We start from the raw sequence: 24069 nt of genomic DNA on the forward strand, positions 1-24069 counted from the left end.
GTTTCATTCCCCACAATCCAATGGCATCCATGGGTTGCTGTGAATGGCCAGCTTCAATAACGAGCTAAATGTGTTGTCCTGAATGTAGCTGAGAACGCTCAGAGAGCATGCGGATACACCCTCATCTTCCAGTGCTCCACGCACTAAAGTGCCAGGCTTTCTCCTCCTCCTGTGCCCACGCTATTAAATAAAGACAGCAGCCGGGAACAAGAGAGGTGGGGAGGGAGGGGAACTACCACAGCATCTATTGGCTACTATGAGACCTACTGTTTCTTACCAGGGACACCTTGGGTGGTACAATTGGTCAACCCGCTGCTGGTATGCTAGTAGTGGCTCAAGTCCACCCAGAGGCACTTCAGAAGAAAGACCTAGTGATCCGAGTTGGGAAAATCAGCCACTGAAAGCCTGGGAGAGCCCAGTTCCATGAATCAGAACCGGTCATTGGTCTTCCCCACAAGAGGCGCAGGTTTTCCTCCACTCTCCTGAAGGAAATGCATACAAGGACCAAGCAGGCGTCTCAACATCCTGACCTGCCCACCCCACCCCCACCCCAATGCTTGGTGGGTGTGATAGTTAGGTTTTCATGGTACCAACATGGCACCTGTAAAAAGATATGGATGGGGTTTAGCCTGTCAATCAGGTAGAAGCCTGATGACCTCCCTTGGAGGTGTGTGACAGAGATATATGGCTCTCTAGAGACAGGACAGGTCTGTCTGTCTGTCTGTCTGTCTGTCTGTCTGTCTGTCTCTCTCTCTCTCTCGACCTTCCTGCTTGCTGGCCACCCTGAGAGCTACTGCAGCCCTGTAATGTTCTCCACCAACTTTGGATCCACACGACTTGGCACGCAGCAGCTGTGACGTTCCTGCATTCTGCATCATTGCATGTGGCTCGTGCGTCTCAAGGGAGATTGAGCTGGACTGGGTTAGGATTATTTCTTGGTATATGATTACTTCTTGATATAAAGCTCTTTCTTACACATATATCAGTGTCACTGGATTTGTTTCTCTAGTCAGCCCAGCCCAACACAGTGGGGTTGGGGGGTTGGGAGAAGATACTGAGGCCACGTGGCCCAGGTACATCTCTTCTGGAAGTTCACCATCTTCAGTGCACATCCTCTTGGCCAGCCCTGCAGGTGTGGCGAGGGAGGTGCAATTTGCAAGGCCATTTGGCCCTCACCTCCTAGCTGTGTTCTCCAACCAACTTTCTGTGGAAGAAGGCTGATAGTTGGATCACCACTTGTCTAATTCTGTGTTAGATTCATCAGCTGTCTCCAAATACTGTGAGGGCCAGGAGGCGATTAATTATCACCCTTCAAACCCTGCACTGCGGGGACCTTTGTGTGGCATCCTCACAGCACCCCCCAGCTCTCCACCAACACAGAGGCAGCGTGGTGGGGGTTCGGGAGGGCCGTGTCTCTGGGCCACAGTCCCAGTGCTTCTACAGAAAGGACTCCCAGCCCAGGCCCTTGGCAGCACACCCTCCACACTCTCCATAAAAGCCCCTGCTCAGTCTTTCCATTCCCAGGGGTCACACACCACGATGAAAAGAGGGAACCTGTGTTTGGTAACGGTTTAATTGCGGTGGCAGAGAAAGCCCAGGCAGTTACTGTGTTGTTGTTGTTGTTGTTGTTGTTGTTGTTGTTGTTAGGTGCCATCGAGTCAGCACAGACCCACAGCCACCCTGTGCACAGCAGAACAAAGCAGTATGTTCAAAGTACGTAAGGAGTCTTTCTGTCGTAGCCTCTAAGGAGCACGCTGGTCTTCCTTCTTCTAATAGAGATCTGTTTATCTTTTTAGCAGTTCATGGTATGTTCAATATTCTTCTCCAGCTCCACAATTCAAATGCATCCATTCTTCTACAGTCATCTTCACTACCATGAAAAGCTAATAAAAGTGATTGGAAGTGCCTTCTTCCCAAACAGTAACCAGTCACCCACTAAACTAGCCAACAGGAAAAGGTACCCAAGCAATCCCAAAAATAGACTTCAGGGGCAGGGCTTGGCACCTCATCAGACTCAATCGAGAAAATATTCATAAGGGTCAACAGACAGACCTGGAACTATTTATAAGCTTTTCTTTTCTTTTTTTTTTTTCATGTCTATCTATATAAGAAAGACAAGATAAACAATCCCAAGGAGAAAACAATGAGACCAATGGTTGGGGGTGGGGGGGAAGGTGGGAGCCACCAAACCCAGGAACAAGGAAACAACACGTGATCTAAAATCGGTGGCAAGGAGGACGTAGAATGCCAGGGGGGGTTAATCAATTGCAATGTAGCCAAGAGGAATTACCGAATGAAGGTCAAACTCATATGACAGTGAGACAAGAGGAAAGTAAAAGGAAATAGAGGAAAGAACTAGGAGGCAAAGGACATTTATTAAGGTATAAATACAAGCACGTACATATGTAAATATATTTATATATAAAATGATAGGGATATAGGTCTATGTACATATATTTAAGTGTTAAGTATTAAGAAAGCAGATGGACACTGACCCTCTACTAAAGCACTCCCTCAACACAAGAACACTGTTCTTAAAACCTGGCATTCTGTGATGCTCACCTTCTTGACAGGATCACTTAAGACCAAATAGGTGAATAAGCAAATGTGGTGAAGAAAGCTGATAGCGCCTGGCTATTAAAAGATATAGCGTCTAGGGCAGGGTTGCTCATGCTTTTTCATCAGGTGAGCTACTTATAAAATGATCACGTCAAAATGATCTACCAACTACAAAAATGAAAACATATATTTATTTTTATTTATTTATTACATTTATTCATAAATGCATTGAGAATTCTTTATATGTACAATGTATGTTTACGTAACTTGCATAACCACAAGTTCATATTGCACAACACAATTAATTATGTACATTTTTTGTCATTACCTGAGTTTACTCTGATAACTTGCACTGAACGGAATGAGCCAGGGATGCATAGTCCAGACAGTAGCGGCTGACAGCCAGCCTCAAGCACACTTCCAAAAGATCATCAGTCATGGTGGAACGGTACGTGGACTTAATGATCTTTATGTGGGAAAAGGCTGACTCACATAAGGAAGTAGAGCCGAATAATGCAGTCAAGGAGGCAGCACATTTTCGCATGTTTGGGCACTTTCCCTCTGCGAGTAAGTTCCAGAACTGTTCACGCACTCTGGACTTCAGCTGAATGTCTGTAGTGTTAAAATCTCCCATTCCGTATGAAAGTGATACATTTTTGCCTTCTTACTTGGTCCAGCTCCCCCACTCATTTCAATACCCTTTCTTATGTTTAAGAGAAAAAAAACAAGGTCTAAAAATTGGGGATAACTTAGCTTGTCAGTTTTGCTGCATTTAGCACAGTTGTTTACGCATGCGTTTGACACCTACGATTGCATCTGATTGGCTCCGCTGTGTATCAGTTAAGTGACGGGACTGATGATAGGCTATGTCTATTTTTTTAATGCCATGCCATCTCCCCGCACTACATTTGTGATATACTAGTAGACGGCAATCGATGTATTGAGAACCCCGGGTCTAGAGTCTTAAAGGCTTGAAGATAAGTGGACATCTAGCAGGGAGGCAACAAAGCCCACATGGAAGAAGCACACCAGCCTGTGTGATCAGGAGGTATCGACAGACAACAAACAATCATATTGATGTGAACAAGGGGGGTCTGAGTGGAGACCCAAAGCCCATCTGTAGCCAATTGGACATCCCTCAAAGAAGGGTCACAAGGAAGGGATAAGCCACCCAGGGCTCATCAGAAACGTGGGTGAAGGGAGATAGCAGACAGTGTTAAGATATGAATATAACAATTATTTCTAAATTATCAAGGTTTCATGAGAATGGGAGGGTGGGGTGGGTGGAAAACAAATAAAGAGCTGATCCAAGGGTGCAAGTAGAAAGAAAATGTTTTGAAAAGGATGATGGCAACATTATGTACAAATGTACTTGACACAATGGATGGATAGATGGATGGATGGATGGATGGATGGATGGATGGATGGATGGATGGATGGATGGATGGAAATAAGAGCTGTACGAGGCTCCAATAAAATGATATTCAAAAAAAGATCCCCCAATAAAATGTTTTATTGAAGGTTTTTTTAAAAGAAAAGAAATAGTCACTGAAAACCGGGCAGAGTGCAGTTCTACCCTGACACACATGTGTTGCATGAGCTGGAGCTGGTCATCAGTCCTCCTACCAGAGGACACGATGCCCTCCCCTGGTGCGTGGAAGGAACCAAGTATAGAGTTGCGTGGACAATGCCTGGGTCCCGGACACTCCAACCAGTTGTCGCTATGGGATAAAAGGGAGATGTGGATTGATCACTTTCTGCTCCCCTTTCCTTGCCCTGCTGACCATCTAGACCTGCTGCTGATCGCCAGCATCACTGAAGGGCCATGGGGGGGAGCCTTTGCAGATGGGGGCTTCCCATCCAAATGAGAGAACATAAGGACATCACTGTGGTGTCTGGTTACCTTACCTTACCTTACCCTTAACCTTAACCTTAACCTTACAGGGAAGAGCTAGGTATACCAGAAATCAAATCTAACCTGGATCCAAGTGAACTTCAACATACAGGCCAAAATACAATCCCCGATATATGTGCAGGCTGGGGACACTGAGTAACCCACGTGACTGCACACCCTGCGGTTGACTAGTGGCTAGAGGAGACAATCTACCATTTGCTGCCCAAAAAGAAAAAAAAAAATCAACATTTAAAACAGTGAGTCTCGAACAAGGATAGGAGCCTTGGTGGCATAGTGGTTATGTGTTGGGCTACTAACCCCAAGGTCTACAGTTTGAAACAATCCACCACTCCTCGGGAGAAAGAGGAGGCTTTCCTGAAAAGAGTTACCATCTCAGAAACCCACAGGGGCAGTTCTACTCTGTCCCAGAGGGTCACAATGAATCAGAATCAACTCAATGGCAGTGAGGTTTGTGAGAGAACAGGAGGAGAACAAGAAGTTAAGGTACACCCAAAATAAAGGAAGCAGTCATTAAGAAACAAGCTCTATTTTAAAGGGCTGTGGCATCTAAAAGGAGCTCTGGCCGTGCTGTTACAGAAGGATTTGATGGCTAGCCACAACATTGGTGGTTCCAACCCACCAGGCACTCTGAGGGGGACAGGTGAGGCTATGTGCTCCCATACAGAGCCCTATCAGATTGGGTCACTGTGAGTGCCAGTCAACTGGATGGCAGTCGGCTGAGTTTGGTTTGACAATAGGAAGGAACCCCGGTAGTGCAGCCAGTTAAGCATCAGACTAGGAACCGCAAGGTCGGGATTTTGAACGCACCAGCCAATCTGCAGGAGAGGAATGAGGCTGTGTGTTCCAGTTATCAGACACCCTGTGCAGCAGCTCTCCTCTGTCCGACAGGGCGGCTGGGAGTCAGAATGGACTCTGGGGCACTGGGTTTGGGGTTTGACCATCTGCAAGCTCCTTGAGAGGTTCAAGTAGTCTTTATACTTGGCTACTAACTGAAGGCTGGTGGTGCAAACCCAGCAGCACTGCCAAAGAAAGGCCTGGTGATTCGCTTCCGGGAGATGACAGCCATTGAACATCTGATAGGACAGTCTACCCTGAAGCACCAGAATCAACCAGTGGCAGGGCACTGGGTTTTGCCGACAATCCAGAGAAGCAGAGGAACAAGGCCCTGAGAAGTCTCAAAACAAAGTCCATCCAGGGAATTCAGACGTGAGAAATGGTGAAAGGAGAAATATTTGGCAGCAATCTTAGGCCAATTAAGACGAGGGCTCCTAGGGCTCTTGGGCCAATGGGGTGAAGTCACTAAAGGGAGATTTCAATGTAATTTGATATTAGAGATGCACCCCACCCCTGACCCCAATGGAGAGTGACAGCTCTGTGATAACACATTGGTCACCAGGATTCTGCAGGGACAGACAGAGGCCCACCAGTCAGGGGTGTGGCCAAATGAGCTCTGGCCTTCAGAAGAAACCTAACTTGAGGGCCTATCAATGGCCTTCTTGGCTCAGCATTCAAATCCAAGCCAGGTTACAAGGGCCCAAATCAATACCACCTACTGAGCCACACATCCTGGCTGGAAGTTCGGCCTTGCACCTGACCCTAAAGTCCTGCCTTCACCTGAGCTTGATCACCTGAGCTAATCAACCCAGCACTAGAAACCCCGGCAGGGCTCACTTTTGTGCTCCTGTGTGGTGCCGGTTGGTTTTGATCCTTTTGGGAATGGCTTTGGGTGGGAGGTGGGAGGGGGCATGCATGCCCGCAGTCAGGGATCACAAAGCACAACAGAAGGTTGATGCCACACACAAGCTGACATACAGGGAACACACCCACCTACCAGCCCATGTGCATCTGGCAGAGTTAATTTCAGACACCAAAAATGTCCCCCAGCAAAGCCACCCGAATGCTGAACATACTGGGGGGACCTGGCAGTGACCCAGGGCCAAGTGAGGCCTAGACCAACCATTTGTCTCTAATAGGAGACGCTGAGTGGTGCGATGACTAGCGCCCTTGGCTGCTAACAAAGGGGTGGCAGTTCAAGTCTGGCCAGAGATGATTCGGAAGACAGGCCTGGTGATCCACTTCACCCCAAAATCAGTTACTGAACCCCCTATGAAGAAGGGATGTGCTCTGGTATACCCAGGCTCACCTTCGGTCGGTGATCAACTCAATAGCAACTTGTTGGTTTATTTTATAACGAAAATGCATGCCATTACAGAATAACATAATGTGCATGCCACGTCTGGAGCAGCTACCATGGTGTGCTCTGCACCTAGGTAACCGATGGCCCTCACCGTCCCACTGAACAAGAAAGGGCTGTACCTGCCCGGAGTTGTCGCTGTCGGCTGCCATCCAGCGGATGCCAACACACGCTGGCCCCGTGTGCACGACACAACTGCTCCATTGGGGTCTTCAAAGCTGTGACCTTGGGGAGCAGATAGCTTGTCCTGTTTTCCAAGGTGCCTAGTAGGGGATTGAAACCACCAGTCTTTGGGCGAATAGTCAAATACTTACTCTTCTGTGACACCCAGGATCCCACTAACCTATTCTGTTGACAAGGAAATAGAAGCTCAAGGACTAAGTGACTGGCCCAAGGTAATGTTCTTGGACATGGCTCCTTCTCATCAGTCAACAGAGAAGCATTTAATACAAGCACACGTCAGCGGCCAACCTAAGGCCCCAAACGGCACTGTAGACTCCATGCACCGGGCTGTGGTCAAACACCCTCCCCCTCCCCTGTGTGTTTTATGAAAAGATACACCCACCCGGCACCACCCGCCTCAACGCGAATGGCTCAGTGTGTAAATGGCAGTGTGGCGCTTGTGCCAAGACGGTGGAGCGGGTTTATTTTAATCTCAGTGTGAAGACAGTCGGCACTAGGTTGAGGCTGAGAAATGCTCCTTCTAATTAAAACTTTATTTCCAAACACATGTCACAGTTTCAACATGGTGAGACTCGTTTCTTGCACTGTGGCTTTCTCGGAGTCGGAAGCAGCTGCTCCCCCAGCCTCCTCCCTTCATCTAAGGCAGCCTGGACGCCCCGCGGGGCAGAGACTTGTGGTGCGTTACACCTGGGCAGCAGCTCTGAGGCCCCGCAGAGCCCTCCGCAGAGATGTGCGGAGGGAAGAAAGAACCTGGGGAAGCTACTGGAAGGTGGCTGAGATTCTGAGAGGCCCTGGGCAACTGAGAGGCAGCCGGGCAAACCCACAAGCTGGACCGGAGACAAGGGTCCCCATCAGGCCAGAGGACAGAGCATTGCAGCACAACTGCTGAGGAGAACCGAGGTAACCTTGGAATGAGAGAGCAGGCCGCAGAATTAAAAAGCTTTGCTCGCTGAGGGAGCCCAGGTGGCATGTGGTTATCGGCTGGGCGGCTAAAGTCAAGGCCAGCAGTTCGAAACCACCAGCTCCTCCACTGGAGAAAGATATGGGTTGTGGCAGTCACGGACTCTCCTGTCAACTTGCTAGGGGGTGGATTCTAGTCTGCTTGATGACCTCATTTGGAGGTGCGGAGAAGATACATAACTCACTGGAGGCCAGATACACTCTCTGCTTTGTCTTCCTGCTGACAAGACACATGGAGTTACGCTAGAGCCCTGGAGCCACATGGAGACCCCTGCCAGCGCTGAGATGTTTCCACTGCCACTGGATCCACAAGACTTTCCACCCACTGGCCTGTGATCTGCCTGCACTCAGCATCATTGTATGTGCTGCATGAGTCTGAAGAGGAATTTACAGTCTGGTATCGGACAAATGGGCTAATATTGAACTTATGGACTTGATCTGGACTGGGCTGGAATGTTTTCTTGATATGCAATTACTCTTTATACAAAGCTCGTTCTTACACACACGTTAAGTGTCTCTGGATTTGTTTCTCTAGTCAACCCAGACGAACACATGGGTCTTTCTACTCCCATAAAAAGATAGTCTTAAAAAAAAAAAGTCAGTCTTGGAAAGCCACAGGGACAGCTTGACCCTGTCCTCCAGGGTGGCCGTGGGCAGGATGGGCTTGGTCGCAGTGAGTTTGGTGTCTGGTTTGGATCATGACGGAGGAGGCTGCTGCTACTGGCAGGTAAGCGTTGGACTGCTAACTGCAGGTCAGTGCTTCACACCCACAGGGGCTCTGGGAGAAAGGGGTGAGGCTGTCTGCTCCCATCAAGACGCAAAGACTCGGCAACCTTACCTAGAATCACTAGGGATCAGAATGGACTCGAGGCAGGAGGTCTGGTGGGTTCGGGTCACTGCTGGAAAGAAAGGAGTCTGAACATGCTCTGAGCCTGCCGCATCCCCTGGTGATGCAAAGGGTGGAGGTCTGAGGCCATCCAGAAGCACCTCAGAAGAAAGGCCTAGCAATCTACCTCCAATAACCCACCATTGACAACTCTGTGGGGAGCAGGTTCTACTCTGAGGCACGTGGGAGGGTCAGGAGTCCAAATCAACTGGTCATGAGATGGACAAGAGAGTGCGGGCAGGGAGGGGTGTCACGCCGGCCACAACAGTGGGCCTTGAAGGAAGCACCGAACAAGGACGAGAAATCCGCAGAGCACGAAGAAGGAGTGAGGAGCACCAGGCTGCTTTCCCAGAAGCAAGTCCCCTGCATTCTCAAAGTAGCCCCCAGCGCAGTCCGAGTAGCCCCCAGCACAATGCCGCCTGGTGTTCTGCAGACTCGGTCAGCCGTTGGATCTCATCATCTCATTTCTTCGAGCAGAGAATCCGACTGTTGGTGGGCTGGCTCGGGAACTCACAAGGCAGTGGTATCAAGATGTTATAATTCACTGAGGCGTGTTCTAGGGCCTGGGAAATTGCACAGGAGCCTGGCTGGAGCAGTGGGTTAAGTGCTGGGCTGCTATGATAGTTAAGGTTGATTGTGCCAACCTGGCCGATAAACACACGTGGGATTCATTGAAGGGGGGAGAGATAAATGGCTCAGTGAGGCTTTCTTGTTCTCCGGTCTCTTGTTCCCTGATGTCACACCAGTGTGCAGCTGCCTTAGCTAATTCTTTCCCTCAGCTGGCAAGACTCCCTTCCTTTGAGACATCCCTGAGGAGAAGCCGCATGGACCTACCCCAATGCAGCCCTGGGTGCTGGAGCAGCACGCTTCCCACAGATCCAACAGCAGCAACCAATGGCTACCGAGTACTAACCAGGTACCCCCATCGTGGACAAAGCACCGTCTCGGGTGTAATTGTGTCCACCAGAAATGGTAAGCTGAAGTCTGATCCCCTGGTCCTTGTGAATGAGGGCCTGTTTGGAAGCAGGGTTCCTGCGGGGGTCATGCGAGGGTAAGGTGTGTCCTGAGCCCATCTGAATGGTGTCCCTGAAGAGAGGAGAAGCAGGCCAGGGAGACAGAAGCGGACCAGGGAGCTATATTGCCACCACAAACCAATGAGTGCCTGGGACTCTGCCCTGGTAGGGCGAACAGATGAGACCTCCCCTACAACCCTGCAGGCACCTTCCCTTTGGACTTGTGGCCTCCAAACTGTGAGAGGAGTTTCAAGCACCCGCTTTGTTGTACTTGGGAGAAAGATGAGGCTTTCTACTGCCACAGAGGTACAGGCTCGGAAATGCACAAGGGCAATTCTACCCTGCCCTACAGGGTCACTATGAGTCGGGGTCCACTCGATGGCCAAGGGTCTCCCTAGGTCACTCGTTCAAGTACTGTCAACCTCCTTGCTCCCATTGAGTTGATTATAACTCAAGTCAGCCCAAAAGGGCAGAGGAGAAAGCCCCTGTGGGTTTCCAGGGCTGTAACTATTTCTCCATGTAAATGTAACTCTTCCTGAGAAGTCTCATCTGTCTCCCCAGGAGCGGCTGGTGGTTTGGAACGGCCGACCTTGTGGTGAGCAGCCCACTGCATAAACCATTACACTTCAGTCCTCGGACCACTCCTGAGGGATAGGTGCCACAACCTCTCCATTCTGCAGATGAAGAAATGGAGGTCCAGTGTGGCTGAGTCGTCCCCCACCACCACCACCACAAGGTCATCAAGCCTGACGCAGCCTGTCCCCTGGGCTGTGTTCCGCTCCCTACAGGGAGTTCTTGGCACTCTGAGCCCCTGGGTCTGGGTGTCATCATCATTAGCTGAACACGGAACATGTTCAGGTCCAAGAATAAACTGCGCCTCAACAAGTAGCAATCAGCAGCACAGCACGCCCCGTGCCTCCACTGCTAAATGAATCACGACTGGAAACAGACTCTCGCCCACCAGAAGCGGGGAGCTGTGTAGGGAGAGGCGGTGGCTGGCACTGCTGACAGCGAGCTTGCTTCAGGACAGGGAGACTCCAGGGTGCCCAGCTGTGGAGACCCAGCATTCTCAACTCCAGATCAGCCTACAAGAGCAGCACCTACCCTCTGGCAGCTGCCCAGGCCCCCTGGCACACTCCTCAGTGCCCCTGGGTCCAGGTGGGCACGCACAGAACCACAAACAAGCTGGACAAACCGTCTTCTCACAGACCAGCCCCTTTGGGGTCAGAACAACAGGGGCAGAGGCAGTGGCCAAGGCTGTGGAGAGAGATTTATTATCCATCTCGTTTATCATGGACAAATGCTTAGGTCCTGAGGGGCTCCTTTGGGCTCGGTGGGGTTTGTTTAACCACCTCCTGTCACACTGGACCAGCCCTCAATGGCAGCCGCTCAGTCCGCACCTCAGTGAGCTCAGCGGGCAGGACGAGGGCCCAGGGCCTCCTGCTTCTCTGAGGAGGGAGTGGGCTGGCACCCATAGAGGGCGTGAGAGAGTTAGCCTGCTCTAACAGAATACTATAAAAATTTATATCATTAAGATATGTTGGCAATCCAAAATATAACAGCCCCCCCCCTCCCTTGCATTAAAAATTCCTTCGAAGCTTCATCAGCAAGGATGTTCTAACTCCTTGGTTAACAGAACAGCACAATTGGCCAGGCACAAAGCATATCCCCCACTTAGATAAACAATGGAGCATGTGGCCTCTGGGGATGGTGGTCTGGTCACCTCTAGAGCAGCGGTTCTCAACCTATGGGTTGCAACCCTTTTGGGGGTCGAACGACCCTTTCACAGGGGTCGCCTAAGACCATTGGAAAATACGTATCTCCGTTGGTCTTAGGAACCGAGACACCGCTCCTCTATCCGTCTCCAGGCGGGTCCGCCCACATGCAGATACATCCACATACGAGTACCCGGCGTGAAGACTGTTACCCATGCTACACCATGCTTCTAGACAAAATTACATTTACACTTAATTAGAAATAAATATTTCACAATATATAATTACATATTGTTGTGAGGAATCACTCTGCTTTAATTATGTTCAATTTGTAACAATGAAAATACATCCTGCATATCAGATTCATAACAGCAGCAAAATTACAGTTATGAAGTAGCAACAAAAAAAATTTTATGGTTGGGGGGGGTCACCACAACATGAGGAACTATTTTAAAGGGTTGCAGCACCGGAGGGTTGAGAACCACTGCTCTAGAGAAACGCAGGTAGAAATCAGTTTCCTGTGATCACTGCAAAGCCTGCTTCTCTGTCACAGAGTTTGGGGTATTTAACTTGCTTGATTTTCACTAGGTTTTGAAACAGGATGTGGCAAACCCCACTGTTTCTTTCGGTCTGGTGCTTACAAATTGACATGGTCTCTGTATCTGGCTGAAACAGTGATGGGCAACCCCAGATCCCTGTTTTCGTTGCAGCATATCGACCATGAGAACTCAAGTACTACATTGAACTGCTAACATCTGGGAGCTCAAACGTATTGGACAAGACTGTTCTATTAACCAAGAGTCGCTGGGTGGCACAAACAGTGAAGCACGGTTAGCTCAAGAGTTGGTGGTTCAGAGGCACCTTGGAAGAAAGGTCTGGGATCACCTTCAGCAAGGCCACAGCCTTGAAGCCCCTTGGAGCAGTCCTATTTGTGCACACAGGGGACCCCGCGGGTCGGAATGGACTGCAAGCTCCGGGCTAGGATCCTTAGCGGAGCTCATCCTGGTCGGCCCATGATAAATCCTGAGTGCTCTGGCCTCGTGGTTGTCAACCTAAGGGGATGTGTCTCAGGGGACATGTGATAATACCTCAGGACTTCTTTGTCCGATTGCCACTGGCCTCTAGTGTGTGGAGGCCAGGGATGCTGCTTAGCACCCTGCAGTGCACAGAACGGCCCCTCCTCAGAAATTATGCGCCCCTTGAGGTCCACAGCGCCAGGTGTGGACTTCCTGTTTCCCCTGGCAGGGGCGGGGAGCAAGAGTTGGGAGGCTTAGCTGTAAGAAGAGTGTGTCTACCGAGAGACCTTAACGCCGGGCACTAGGCGGAGAGGGCTCCCGCCCCCTTACAACAGCCCTCTTCCTCTGCCCACTTCACAGCCTGGGAAACTGAGGCACATACAGCCCCCACCTTCATACCACTCAGAGGAGGAGCTGGATCTGAATCCTATAGGTCTGATCCCCAGAGAGTGTACTTGCCAGGGGTGGGGGACTTCCAAAAGATGTAGGGAAAATTCCATAATCTTTGCATTATTCTTTTTATCGTGAACTTTTTGAAGCCCCTTCTGCATGATGCTCACATTGAACTGGGGTGGGGGTGGGGAGGGGGGAATGCAAAAGAGAAAGGAGGAAGAGGAGGAAGAGAGGAGGGAAGAGAGATGTCAGAGACGACAGCAAAAAAGACAGCCGGAACACCGGCCCCGGTCTGTATACATGGAACCAGGAGAAACTCTAGCTTTCTTCTGTGTATCTCTCTGTACAAAGTCCCCACTGAGAATGCCTTCCACCATCAGGAAGGGGAAAATGAGCTGAGAAAACGAGCCAACGGGCAGACGTGTCAGATGCAGAGCAGCAGGAAGAGTCAGCCTCCCACCGGCAGGCGCGGACAGGCACCCCGGGGCACTCACACCGGACACGGCCCCCCTTCCGGCAGGGCCTTGGGAATCATCCCAGAGGCCAGGCTGGAGCATGCCTGCCAGGGGACGGCCTGTCAGCTCCTCATCCATCTCGCAGCGAGCCCCCCAGGTCGCCCCACGGCCTCCATCCCACCCCTCACCTGGGCTCTGCTCCCCTGCCCCCAGTGCTGAAGACAGCTTCCAGAAACAGCCCATGCCCAGCCATTAAACTGTTCTCCCGGCGGCTTTATGAACTGGTGGTGGGAGCGAAGGGAAACAAGAGTCTCTGATGCGGAGTTGAATGGGAAGGTTTGCTTCAGAGAGAGAAAGTTTCTTGTCTCCATCTCCGCACCCACACAGAAAGTGCACTGGCACTCTCAGTGTGGAGTCTAGTTCCACTAACAAGTCCGGGCTGCTGCTGCTGTCTATTCCTACTCACAGTGCCCCCCTGTGGCAGGGGACAACTGATGCTGGAGGCTTTCTTGGCAGTAATCTGTAAAGGGCAGGTCACAGGTCTTCCTCCTGCAGAGCCACGAGGTGGGTTCGAACCACCAACCTTTCAGTTAGCAGCCGAGCACTGAGCTCTAGCACCACCCCTACCCTGTGCAGAGGAAGCCAATACCATTGACACCTTATGATCATCGTCATTACTGTCTCACCCCCATCACCGTGACTCAGGGGTCATAATGAGCCCCTTCTCTGACGACCCCCGCCTTGTGTTAAGTGACTTCAAAACAGTAAAAAATAAAACTCCCTGCAGCTAGGTCAAGTTTGAGGAAGAATGCATAAGGTTGAAGATGCTCCTAAATAAGGCAGCCATGCAATAGGCAGCCGTGACCCTTGGGGAAGACAAGGAATGAAGACACCAGAGCCCTACAGGACCAGTGGTGTGAGTGGCGAAACAGGGAGGGTAGAGGGAGAGTGGGGAGGAAACAGGGAACCGATTACAAGGAACTATATGTGACCTCCTCCCTGGGGGACAGACAACCGAAAAGTGGGTGAAGGGAGACATCGGACAGGGCAAGATATGACAAAATACCAATTTATAAACTATCAAGGGTTCATGAGGGAGGGGGTAGGGGGGAGGGAAGGGAAAAATGAGGACCTAATGTCGGGGGTTTAAGTGGAGAGAAAATGTTTTGAGAATGATGTACAAATGCGCTTTACATAATTGATGTGTGTATGGATTGCGATAACAGTTGTATGAGCCCCTAATAAAATGTTTTAAAAAAAGAAGAAGACACCAGAGTCTGAAGCAGAAAGATGGCTCTGGACAGAGGAGAACATCAGGAAAGAAATGCTGGAACCCAGGTGCTGGTGAGGATTTGGAGAAACGGGAACCCTCATCTACTGCGGTGGGGGGTGAGGGATGTGGAGGCGCCAGTAAATGACACAACCACCGTAGAAAACACTCTGGCAATTTCTCCGAGAGTGACACCCCACATGTGCCCCGGGACGCAGTTCAGCAGGCACAAGGGGACGAGGAAGAAGTCGCAGCATGTCGTGACCCTGTGTGGGTTACACTCTATGTCACGGATTTTTAAAGAAATGGCGAGGAAAAGGTTAAACAGAGGATTACTCTATAATCCAACCCTTCCGATTCTGGGTGTGGGCCCAGTAGAAGGGGCGAAAGAGCACCAGCACACACCTGGACATCGTGTTCATGGCAGCACTGTGCCTGGATTCGAAGGGTGGGAAAAGGGGTGGAGGAGCGAAAGGTGGGGCATCCACACAATGGACTAGGAGGACACAGAGCGAGAAGAGAAGTGATGTCTGCTAAGCGCTGAACCCCGAAAGCAAGCCGAGGGAAGTCAGTCGGTCACAACGGACACCACTTCTGTGAAACACCTGCAACAGGCAAGCGTGGAGAGACCTTATCTTCCTAGTACTTGCTAGGAGCTAGGGACGGGGAGGGGGAAGGGGGATTTATTGTGATGGGGACATGGAGCTCTTTTTTTTCAAACCAAAAGCCTTACATTATTTATTGTTAGACTTGATGAGGAAGCAAAAAAAAACGGAATAAATCAGATTTGCAAATAAAAGATCATTTGATCAGATGGGGACAAAAGTCTTAATGCAACACCACATGATTTGAGACTGGGAAAATGTGGTCATGCGTGCCATCCCTCAGGGGGCTCCTTACAGACCCAGCTTGGTTCTTCTCCAATGTCTTCTCTTGGAGTTGTACCTGATTTTATTACCGGTTTTCATTTGAATCCATTGGGGAATGGGCCGATTCTGTTTCTGTTTCTTGGCCAGGAATCTCTTGATCCTAAAAGTCTTATGAGATGACATGGTGAAGTCGGAACAACACCACGCTGAGGATGGCAGAGACACTGAGCCATGGAGCTCTTGATAAGGGTGAAAAAAATCTGTGAACGGATAATGCTGATGGCTGAACATGATCAACATAATTCACATCATTGAATGGTACCCACCAAAAGTATTAAAATAGCAAATGATTAGCTGCATATATCTTTACCATGAGTTTTTTTAAAACTCAGAACTTGAGGCCCCATCAGCAGGTCTAGACTTATTGTTTAGAGAATTAATAAAACCCTAATTGTCCACCCGCCGCCACCCCTGGGCAACTCCCTTCTTGCCTGCAGACAGAGGCTCATTGTGCAAGTTCCCCTTCTCAAGCCACGGTGGACTCCCAGGCTGCACTGCAAACCAGCATGAGCACTCCATCCCCCCTGCTGTGACTGAAGTCGGGCCATGTAGCCAAGCTCCCATCAACAGGACAGGGGGAGACGTTGCTGGGCAGCTCAGGGAAGCCTTTCAGTGCAGATGGAGAGAGATGCCCTCAAAGAAATGCCCTCCCCTGCCATGCTGCCATCCCAGCGGTCACCCTCACCACTGCGAAGAAACAAGCCCAAGGACCTCGCAAACTCCCCGAGGCGAGGGGAGCAGAAACCAAGAGAGAAGGGGGGGGGGGGACTTCTGACCCCATCATCGCAGAACGTGAACCCACCCAGGAATCCGCACGTGTGGAAACCAGGGTCTTTGAGCGGATGACAATTCCTGGTGAGCCGTGTAGAACTGTGCTCTGCAGGGTTTTCAAGGGCGGGTTTTTCCAAGGACGTTTGCCAGGCCTTTCTTCTGAGGTGCCTCTGGGTGGACTTGAACCTCCAAATCTTTCCGTCAGCAGTCAAGCCCGTTCGCCTTTGTAACAATCAGGGGACTCCATACTTAGCCCCATCCTCACGGAAGGTACTTTTTTGGCGGCGTCTTTTGTTTCCGGCAATCAAAACCATCCTAGCAGAAACCTTCCAGCAAGGCGCATTACTAAAGCGTTTTGCAAAGACCTTAAGCAGAAAGAGGAAGTATCGGGCCATGTGGACTGGATCCCCAAACAGGCAGTGGGAGGACAGGGGGCCAGAACCTTCCATGACAACCGTTCTGTCAATTACCGATCTGTTTCCCAACTCTCCCTCCTCCACTCCCTGATGTCACTTTCCCCAGCAGAAAGTTAAGCAGCTGATACTGAGTAAGACATATTCTTCTGTGTGCAAAACAGAAAAAGAAAATGCCCCGTGGCCACCCCAGAGGAGCAAAGAAAGCCAGACGCCACAGAGCCAAAGCATTCTTCTCTTCGCTTTAGCAGTTCATAAGACAAACCCATGCTGCCCAGGTGACAGAGTAGAACTGCCCTGTGAGGTTCCTAACGTTATGGATGATGGTTGTATTATCTTTTCACTCCATTTTCCCACAAACTTTTTGAAGTCCCCTCTTAAATCCGAACAGAAGCGGACTGCCTAGTCCTTCTCCCTGAGGAGCGCTTAACCACCGCGTCACCATGGCTCTGCAAGAACGCATCCCCCAATGGAGGCATCGCATAAAGCTCTAGAAGGCTGGAGAAACTTCCAAAACGATTTCTTTAAGGATTCGAGGTTGATGGGGGTCACACGTGTTAATTAGCAGTCAGTCCCCAAAATCACCTTGTTAAAGATATGAATTCCTGTCATCCTCAGAAAACAGACACACAGCAAATGAAAACACTCCTGTGCTGTGGGCCTGCACGTTTGTTTTTCAAGAACTAGCTTCCAGAGATTCAGACTCACTGCCGTCAGGCCAATGCCAACTGATCTGCAACCCTGTAGGGCAGAGTGGAACAGGGTTTGCACCTTGCGATTAGCAGCACAACCCTAACCCAAATCCGCAAGACGACATAAACGTTACAAAGACTGACTTTGTGTGTGTGTGTGTGTGTGTGTGTGTGTGTGTGTATGGAAATATTGCTGATAAAAGTCCTTCCATCACATTCCAAGGCTGCATGGTGGTGTAGTGGCGACATGCTGGGATGCGGAGCATGGCCACCCTGGGAAAGATGCACATTCTACTGCCATAACAAGTTACAGCTACCTGTGTACAAGTGTGATTGATACAACTGATGGATGGATGATGATCCGAGCTGTAAGAGCCCCCAGTAAGATGTTACAGCCTCAGAAAACCCACAGGGTGACTATCCGTTGGAAGCAACTCGGTGGCGATGAGAACCACGAAAAGAAAGGGTGAACAAACGAGTCTAAGGGTCTTTATCAGTCGGAAGCATCGGTGTGACACTAGGTCTTCATGCAGACGCAGACACATCTTCCTTTGGAACGAGTGTGAATCTACTGTGATGCCATTGGCTGCTGTCAAGTGTAAGCTCTAAGCCCCCAGTACATAGAAACAACCAAGCCACGTCTTACCTTCACTGAAGGTAACCAGCTGATACCTGAGGGCCAACCCGATGCCTGGCTTGGCGCGAGTTCTAAAGGGAACTCAACCGTGTTTCAGAGATGGCCTTGGTGGCCTTGGACTCTTTCTGGAGTTGAAAGGTGGGAAAGCAGGAAAGCAGAGGAATGTAGCCTTCAGAGTGTGTCTAGCCTAGTTAGAAGGAGGACGGGCTATGAAAAGGGAAGTCCACCCACATGTAAATGACTTAAAGGAGATATGAAGTGCTAGAAGGCTCTAAGACAGTGGTTCTCAACCTTCCTCATGCCACAACCCTTTAATACAGTTCCTCATGTGGTGGTGACCCCCCCAAACATAAAATTATTTTCGTTGCTACTTCATCACTGTCATTTTGCTGCTGCTATGAATTGGGCGACCCCTGTGAAAGGGTCATTTGACCCCCAAAGGGGTCCCGACCCACAGGTTCAGATCTGCTGCTCTAAGAGAAGAAGGAATCGGACTGCGCTGAGAATGTCGGGAATGGATTCACGAGAGAGCTGGTGGTACGACTGGGTCCACGCATGGGGGAAGGCATCCCGCCGACAGAAACGAGGGGGCTGACATTTCAAGAGAGTAAGAATAACATAAGCAAAGGCAAAGAAACAAAACTTCAAGAAGCATCCTGTGGACAATGCTTAGTATCAAGTTGGGCTGGCATGCACACAAACGAACTGGAGGGGTGTAAAATCAGAGTTAGCAAGACATGGCAGGATCACATACCTGGACAAGCTGCTTTGGTTTGAGAAGCAATGAGGAAAGGGAGGGCTGAGGAGCCGCTTGGCAGGGGTGGGCTGAGCTGGCCAGTGGGAGCCCGCCTGGAAGCCTCCACACTAACTGGGTCCAGAGCACCGCACGCAGACTCCGAGCTGGTCCAGGTGCTGGCACAGCAGGGACAGAAAACCCACTGCCGCTCAGTCCTTTCCAAGGGACTGCAACCCCAGAGGGCAGGGCCAACTGCGGAGGGGGGCATCCAGGAGCTGGAATCTTTGCCAGAGCAGACAGCCTCATCTTACTCCTGAGGAGTAGCTGGTAGATTGGAACAGCCCACCCCTCAGTGAGCCTGACGCTTATGAGGGCAATGAATGTACAAATGCGCTTTACACAATTGATGTATGTATGGATTGTGATAAGAGTTGTATGAGCCCCTAATAAAATGATTTTTTTAAAAAAAAAAACCTGACACTTAACTCCTTGTGCCCCTCGGACTTCCAGGCACCACAAAGGCACTCTGCAAACATACGTGGAACTCGATTCTGTGGCTTAGAAGATTGCATCTTGTGTTGCTAACCATAAGGCCAGCAGTTGAAACCCCAGCCGCTCCTTGGGAAGGAAAATGAGGCTTTCTCCTCCTGAAGAGCTGGAAACCCACCAGGGCAACGCTACCTGTCCAATAGGGTCAGTGTGCGTCAGCGCTGGCTCCGTGGCAGGGAGTTTGGTTCTTAGGTCAGGCAGGATAAAGTCAAACTGTTCTGTAGCCTTAATCGGTTCCTAACACATTGCTGCCGGGTGTCAGGATCTTGGTTCCGGCTCAGTCATCCTGTGTGCAACAGAAAGAAACACTGCCGGTCCTGCGCCATCCTCAGAGCCGTTGCAATGCTCCAGGCGTTGCTGTAGCCATGGCGTCAACCCATCTCTCCAAAGGTCTTTTTCACTGACCCTCTACTTGATCAAGCACGTGTCCTTCTCTAGGGACTAGTGCCCCATGGTCACATGAGACCAGAGCTCACCATCCTTCCCTTAAAGATGCCTTCTGAGTATGTCCTTCAAACACTCCTCTTGCCTCTCCCTGTGTACACACGGTGCAGTGCAAGAGGCAGAGAGAGGGGTCACCAAGGATCAAGGGGGAGCCCTTCCTTCTTTCCAACCCCAATAAACAACGGTCTCCGTCCTGCAGCAACCCCGAGGAGAGTGCAGAAGATCAAGAGACACACAAACAAGGCCACAGTGGGAAGGAGCGGAAGATTCCAGACAGGACGCCTTATCTGTGGGATGGAGTCCCTGCAGCGGCACTCACAGTGCTCAGCTGCTAATCAAAAGGGGAGCCAGTTAGAAACCAGCCGGAGGAGTGTGGGAAACCTCCTTCGCAGAGCACAGCCATGGAAAACAGCATGGAACACAGTTCTATTCTGACACACGGGCTCACCAGGAGACAGAGCAACTTGCAGCACCTCACTTGGTTTGGGGTCTATCTGCCACACACACACACACACAGTCTTTCTACTGTGACACCCATGGGGTTACCATGAGTCAGATTCAACTCCTCGGCAACTAGCTGGGTTGAGTTAGTACCAATCTGTAACAATACATACAAAACTGCTAGCATTAGGTACCCCTAAGAGAGGAGCAGGAAGGGTGGGGAAAGGCCCCCACCCGAGGCAGGTTTCTCAGCCTGGCACCCTGGAATCCCACCTTGTCTCCCAAAAGAGCACCAATTCTGACTCAGAGCGACCCGGTATGACACAGCAGTAATGCCTCTTTGGGTTTCCAAGATTTTAAATCTTTATGGAAATAGATGGCCTCGTCATTCGCCCTCAAAACAGCTGGTGGGTTTGAACCGTGGACCTCTTGGTTAGCAGTACAGTACCTAGCCCACTATACCACCAGATCTCCTTATCTACCACATCTAGTGAGCTCTTTTTAAGTCTGCCTTCCAGCCATACGTGATCCTAAGCACTGCTCCCAGAATCTCCGGAGGCTTCTGCTTCTTCGCTTTCTGGGAAGGCTACGCCTGCCCTCTGAACATGCCTGTCTCCTCATTCCGGCCGCATTTCTTCCACATGTCCTGGAGGACCCGTTTCCAATGCCACCCGGTGTGCGTTTTCATGATAAACTCCCAGGTACTTTGAGCCTTGATCCTGGTGAATAGATTGCCTATTGCAAAACAGAAATAAACAGAATTTCCTTTGGAGGAAAAAAACATTAAGGGGAAAAGAAGTAACAGAGCCAGCAGATGGTCCAGCACAGCAATAAGAAACCCAGGCACGGAATTACTGCCACCTGGCCGAGTGCTGCCCAGACGCGAGCCCGTGGGCCCCTGGACTTGGAGAGCTGCCTGGGTAGAAGGAGCTGGCTGCAGACAAGTAGAGCTGGAGGCTTGGAAAAGTGGGTTCTATCAAGTTTCAGCCTAAATTGGACAGAAATTTCTCTTAAAATAAATGTTATTTATTTACAATGGATCATTCCCCATGGCCCTGTCCCCCAGGCTGATGTTGGCTCCTTCTAAGATTTCATTATCTCACACACTGGGGCCTGTGTGCCCTCTGTCTTATGGGACCAGCCACAGCATGCTAACCCCTGGCGAAACAGCTCTGGGCAGTGGGAGAAACGTGCCCAGCCGCTGCCAGAAGAGAGCCAGACAGGAACCCTACCAGCCACCTTCCTGGGCAGCCCCCTCCCCTGGAGGAAATGGACAACAAGCCGCTCAAATAAAGACACTCCTGGAAGGATGCAATGTTTTTCAATGTTTGGCATAGTGGTTCCGCATTAGGCTGATAATAACCATGAGGTCAGCAGTTTGAACCCATCAGGCTCTGTGCGGTAGAAAGATGAGGCTTTCTACCCCCATAAAGAGTTAGAGCCTCAGAACCAGTTGCCACTGGTCAGAATGGACTCCATCGCAACAGGCTGGGGGTGGCAGTTTGTCTCTTGCTTCGTTTGTCTGTCGTCTGTCTGTCTGTCTGTCTGTCTGAAGATGATCGTGTATGCGTCCAGTACTAGACAATTCAAAATGGGCAGTGTAACCAGTTGAGACTCACCTTGGTGAGACGTCCTGGGAAATTAGCACATAATGTAGCAACGCTTCAGCTATAACTCTACATCGACCCCTTGGCCCAGCCTCTGGTAACCACTAATACCTGTTCTCTGCAGGCACTTGTCTGTTCTAGGTGTTTCCCACCAGTACGTAGTATTTTCTTTGGGCCTGACTCATTTCACTCAGCTTACTGTTTTTGAGGTCCACCCATGCTGCAGCATGCATTAGGACTTCATTTCTCTTCACGGCACAGTAATGTTCCGTTGATGAACACACCACCTTTCAAAGAAAAACTGAACAATGCCCACTGTGGGTCATGTGCAGAGCAGGGGAGAAGCTCCTAGTCTATCGACGTGGGGCAAACATTGCCAACAAATCAATGTCAGGATGCGCTCAGCCCCTCCCTTTTCCTGGGCCCTCCGGAGCTCAGAGGAGGCCCCGGCCTGTGTGGATGAGAGGCCTTGGCAGAGACAGGCAGCTGCCAAGACGCAAAGACTCAGCACTTGCACAGAACCTCTACTTATCCCCGCCCAGCCCCCTTCTAGAGACAGCATGTGACTTCCTCGTGGCTTCCTCGCTGCTATGGGGTCAATGCCGTCTCAGACACCCTATAAGACAGGGCAGAACAGCCCCCTTCAAGTTTCCAAGACAGTAACTGTTGATGGGAGTAGAAAGCTATACGCCTTTCTCCTGCAGACGGGCTGCTGGTTTCAAACTGGCGACCTTGCGGGTTAAAGTCCAACACGTAACCACTATGCCACCCTCAGACAATGAAATCAAATTAAATTTCAAAAGCCAAACAGCGCCTACAGACCCTGAGTAGTCCATTTGGTAGCAAGCAAAAAGGTGAAAGGTCCGAGTCCACCCAGAGGCATGCTGGAAGGGAGAGAGGCCTTCTGACCCAGCCCCAACGACTCGGCCAAAGAAAACCCTACAGAGCACGGCTGGTTCTACTCCGACACACACAGGGCCGTCAAGATCCAGTTAACGGCGACTAATAGTTCTGACAGTGTCTGCAGGGCTGCCCATTGGCCAGCATGGCCTACTCCTCCACTGACACGGCGCTCAAGACAGAGCCCTGGTGGTGTGGTGGGTGCTAACCACAAATGCAAACCCGCCAGCATCTCCGCAGGAGCAAGTGGCCCGAGTGCGAGCCCTCCCCTGGCACCTAGTCCATCACTGCAAAACTGGTGTTCTCCCTGGGATCTGCGAAATCCACGGAGCGAACTTACCAACAGCAAAGAACGCCTGGGGGCGTGTGGGGCCAACAGGCTGACTGCCCAGGTACCCAAAGGTCTCAGCTGGCTGAGGCTCACAAAGTAGAGGGCACTGCCTTGGCTGTTGTTTCTATTTCCCCCTCCATCGTCCCACCAGAGTATCCACGTGCATCTCGCCACTCTGGGGGCTCACGAGAAATTTCCAGGGTCAAGGAATTCAACGGCAGAATGAATGACTACGTTTGACAAGCCCACCGGGGGAAAGGAAAGGGAGAAATACTGAACCAGAGACCCTGGGTCTCACTAACCTTGCCAGGAAGCCAGGAATGTATGACTACAGGGATTCCACCCGCACGGACACTGCTCACACCTCGGGCAGCGGCCAGCACCAGTATGCAGCACAGACCCGAGAGTCAGGTTCCCACCAGAGCAAAGAGGAGAACTTGAGGCTGAGATCAGGGGTCAGGAGAGAGACAGGGAGCGAGGGGTCTGCTCCATTCAGGAAGCTGCCTGAAGCTGCTTTCTGCCCACATCATCTGTCTTCAGTTTCCTGGTTCACCGTGGAAGACACCCTTCAGTGCCTCTCGTCGACTCCCAGCACACTCAGAGGCCAAGTATTCCGAGACTGCTAACCGGGTGGTGGGACTCCCCAGCTCTGGCTGCCTGCCACTTCTCTGCTTAGGAGCACCTCCCTCAGAGGGTGGGCAGAGGAAGTGGAAGGGAAGGCAAGCAGTCAAGCAAAAAATCCTCACATTCAAAACTTTGTGCTTGAATTAGGATGATGAATTTGCCTTGGCAAGAGCCTCGTGAAAAATAAATTTTTAAATACACACACCGGGTGAGGGTGGTTCAAAAATTCATAGGCAAATGGAATTAAAAGATAATGCAATTTCTTTCCCTCCCCACCCCCAGCTTTTAAAGGCCGTGTGTTTTTGTGTGTGTGTGTGTAGTATGCTGTGTATGTGTGAAGATGGTGCCGTGTGTATGTGTGTGTGTGTGTGGTGCTGCGCGCGCGTGTGTGTGAAGTAGGTGCAGGGTGTGTGTGTGTGTGTGTAGTGTGCTGTGT

General features: G+C 50.6%; 2 protein-coding genes across 2 annotated transcripts in view; both read right to left on the reverse strand.

Annotated features, from left to right (window-relative positions):
- TIAM1 (TIAM Rac1 associated GEF 1) overlaps positions 1 to 24069 on the reverse strand; it is a 472990-nt gene that overhangs the window by 385522 nt on the left and 63399 nt on the right. The gene's annotated exons all lie outside the window — the stretch shown is intronic.
- On the reverse strand, positions 15432 to 15628 carry LOC115873557 (60S ribosomal protein L39-like). Its single transcript, XM_045284952.1, has one exon. The coding sequence runs from the start codon at positions 15609 to 15611 to the stop codon at positions 15456 to 15458; it is 156 nt and encodes a 51-aa protein (XP_045140887.1). The 5' UTR covers positions 15612 to 15628; the 3' UTR covers positions 15432 to 15455.

This window comes from Echinops telfairi, unplaced genomic scaffold (assembly GCF_000313985.2).
Source record: "Echinops telfairi isolate 266 unplaced genomic scaffold, ASM31398v2 ScPeMD7_7469;HRSCAF=8507_0, whole genome shotgun sequence".
Lineage (NCBI taxonomy): Eukaryota > Metazoa > Chordata > Mammalia > Afrosoricida > Tenrecidae > Echinops > Echinops telfairi.

Bases quoted from the DNA above. Each gene is read 5' to 3' on its own strand.
- LOC115873557 (XM_045284952.1), bottom strand. From the start codon at position 15,611: ATGTCATCTCATAAGACTTTTAGGATCAAGAGATTCCTGGCCAAGAAA.